A 3,162-nucleotide genomic window follows, 5' to 3' on the forward strand; every position below is an offset into this window, starting at 1 on the left:
CCAAACCTTCCCTTCCCAAACCTTCCCAAACCTTCCCTTCCCAAACCTTCCCAAACCTTCCCAAATCCCCCCCGGAGAGCTCCGGGAGGTCGATCCCGCCTCCAACCCCCCTTCCCCTCCCACATTTCCCAGGTTTCTTCTGTTTCGCGCTCCTGTCCCTGCTCCTGGTTCCCATGTCCTTCATCCCGGCGGGAAAGCTGAGCGGGAACCTTCGGGGATCCCTGGACGACCCCCTGGACGCCTTTCGCCCGGCCCCGGACCGGGAATGTTCCTCGGGATTGGCAGCCCCGGACCGGGAACGTTCCTTGGGATTGGTGGTCCCGGGGGGACGGGGCTGGACCAGGAATGTTCCTTGGGATTGGCGGTCCCGGGGGGATTGGGGGCTGGACTGTCCCGATTTCAGGGAATGACTCCCTTGGCTCTCCCGGGGGGAATCGGGAGGCTGGGCCGGTCCTTCCCGGTGGGATACGGCTCTTCCCGGGGGGATTGGAGGCTCCTGCCCCATTCCCAAGGGATCTGGGCTGGGATTGGGGTGGTTTGGGGGCTGGGACCCCCAACTTGATGCCCCCAATAAAGTGGATCTGCCCCTGGATCACTCTGTGGGTGTCTGTGGGGGGATCCTGGTGGGATTTTGGGATCAGCAGGGATGGGGAGGGACAGGGGCTGCCCCCCCTCGGGGTGTTCCCAGCAGGATTTATCCCCGGGATTGTTCCCTTGGGATCACCATCCAATTTTCCAACACCTGGGATGGCCCTGGGGCTGCTTTTTCCCACTTATTTGTTTAGGATGTCCCCAAACCCCAGGAAAATAGATCCAAGGATTCAACCCTACCTTATTTGGAGCCCCTGGGTGTGTGTGGGGTCCCATATCCTTGTATCCCCCCCAATTTTCCAGCATCCAGGGACAGGGGCTGACCCCAGGGTGTTCCCAGCAGGATTTATCCCTGGGATTGTTCCCTTGGGATCACCATCCAATTTTCCAGTACCTGGGATGACCCCGAGGCTGCTTTTTCCCACTTATTTGTTTAGGATGTCCCCAAACCCCGGGAAAATAGATCCAAGGATTCAGCCCTACCTTGTTTGGGGCCTCTGGGTGTGTGTGGGGGTCCCATATCCTTGTATCCCTGTACATATCCTTGTATCCCCCCAATTTCCCAGTATCCAGGTACGGCCCCCAGGTTGCCTTTTCCCACTTATTTTCCCCAAAAAACCTCAAGGAAACAAATCCAAGGATCCAACTCTACCTTATTTTCTATTTTGGGCCCCTGTGTGTGTGTGGGGGGGTCCCATATCCCTGTATCCTTGTACATATCCTTGTATCCCAACAATTTTCCAGCATCCAGGTGCAGCCCCCAGGCTGCTTTTTCCCACTTCTTTTCCCCAAAAAAACTCAAGGAAACAAATCCAAGGATCCAACTCTACCTTTATTGCCTGGTTGGGGACCCCCGGGAGGGGATTCCCGGCAGCAGGAGGGAGAGGGAGGGAGGGGGGAAGGCACAGCAACGGCGACAATTCCCGCTTGGAATGGGGCTGGAAGGGCTGCGGAGCTGCGGGATCTCCCGGCTACTCTCTGCGGGATGAAGGACAGGAGGGGGTGAGCCCGGTGTGACCCCCTAAATCCCGTTTTTTGGGGGTTTTTAGGGGGTTCCCCGGGCTCACATGGCGTTCTCCTTGTAGTGCCGGAGTGCCTGCTCGGCCACCATCTCCATGAATTTGGGATCATCCCATGGGATGTGCCCCGGAACCGTCAGCGACAGCGGCTCCGAGTCGAAGAGCTGAACGGTCACCTGAGTGTCCGGGGGGGCCGAGGGATCCGAGGGGTTCGGGGCCTTGGACAGAACCTGGGGAGAGGGAGAGGGATGGAATGGGAGCTCCGGGATGGGAGTTCTGGGATGGGAGCTCTGGGATGGGAGATCTGGGATGGGAGGTCTGGGATGGGAGGTCTGGGATGGGACCTCCAGGATGGGAGATACAGGATGGGAGCGCTGGAATGGGAGCTGTGGGATGGGAGCTCTGGGATGGGAGAAACGGGATGGGAGAAACAGGATGGGAGAAACAGGATGGGAGCTCTGGGATGAGAGGTCTGGGATGGGAGCTGTGGGATGGGAGCTCTGGGATTGGAGCTTTGGGATGGGAGCACAGGGATGGGAGCACAGGGATGGGAGCTCTGGGATGGGAACTCCAGGATGGGAATTCCGGGATGACAGCTGTGGGATGGGAGCTCTGGGATGGGAGTTCTGGGATGGGAACTGTGGGATGGGAGCTCTGGGATGGGATGTCCGGGATGGGATGTCCGGGATGGGAACTGTGGGATGGGAGCTCTGGGATGGGATGTCCGGGATGGGAACTGTGGGATGGGAATTCTGGAATCGGAGATCTGGGATGGGAGCTGTGGGATGGGAGCTCTGGGATTAGAGCTTTGGGATGGGAGCACAGGGATGGGAGCTGTGGGATGGGAGCTCTGGGATGGGAGCTCTGGGATGGGAGCTCCGGGATGGGAGCTCTGAGATGGGAGATCCAGGATGGGAGCTTCGGGATGGGAGTTCTGGGATGGGAGCTCCGGGATGGGAACTCTGGGGTGGGAACTCTGGGGTGGGAGCTCTGAGATGGGGCCGGAATGGGAGCTCTGGGATGGGAGCTCTGGGATGGGATCTCCGGGATGGGATGTCCGGGATGGGATCTCTGGGATGGGAGCTCTGGGACAGGCCCGGAATCTCACGTGGGGGGCCCCTGACTTTGGATCAGTGCCCGGATCCTGTGGGAGACATTCCCGGCGGGAGCACAATTGGCCCTTTCTTCCCCTGACCCACTTCGGGGAGCTCCAGGCCCTGCCCGGGGGGGAATTCAGGGGACTCCAGGCCCTGGATGGGGGGTTCCAGACCCTGGATGGGGAACTGGGGAGTTCCAGGCCCTGGATGGGGGGATTGAGGGGTTCCAGGCCCTGGATGGGGGGTTTGGGGGGCTCCAGCCCCTGGGCAGGGGGATCAGGATGGATTTGAGGTGAGGGCTCAGCTGGAGGAATCAGGATGGATCAGGGTCAGAGTCAGGGTCAGGATCAGGGTCAGGGTCAGGTTTAGGGTCAGGGTCTCACCGTGGTGACTCGCAGGGCTCCGTCGGTGCCCTGGGTGAGGTTGGGGTCAGGGTCAGGTTTAGGGTTTAGGAT

The 3,162-nt window shown here is 60.1% G+C and overlaps 1 protein-coding gene across 1 annotated transcript in view; it reads right to left on the bottom strand.

The window, feature by feature from the left end:
• Positions 1–1,404: 1,404 nt before the first annotated feature.
• LOC113980126 (clusterin-like) overlaps positions 1,405–3,162 on the bottom strand; it is a 2,541-nt gene continuing 783 nt past the window's right edge. Inside the window, exons 2-3 of the mRNA XM_027707366.1 lie at positions 1,659–1,840; positions 1,405–1,569 (exon numbers count right to left, since the gene is read on the bottom strand). Coding sequence (XP_027563167.1) covers positions 1,563–1,569; positions 1,659–1,840 — 189 coding nt within the window. The 3' untranslated portion in view covers positions 1,405–1,562. The remainder of the gene's footprint in view (positions 1,570–1,658; positions 1,841–3,162) is intronic.

The sequence above is a fragment of the Neopelma chrysocephalum genome, unplaced genomic scaffold (genome assembly GCF_003984885.1).
Source record: "Neopelma chrysocephalum unplaced genomic scaffold, ASM398488v2 Primary Assembly neopelma1_92564, whole genome shotgun sequence".
In the NCBI taxonomy this organism is placed as follows: Eukaryota; Metazoa; Chordata; class Aves; order Passeriformes; family Pipridae; genus Neopelma; species Neopelma chrysocephalum.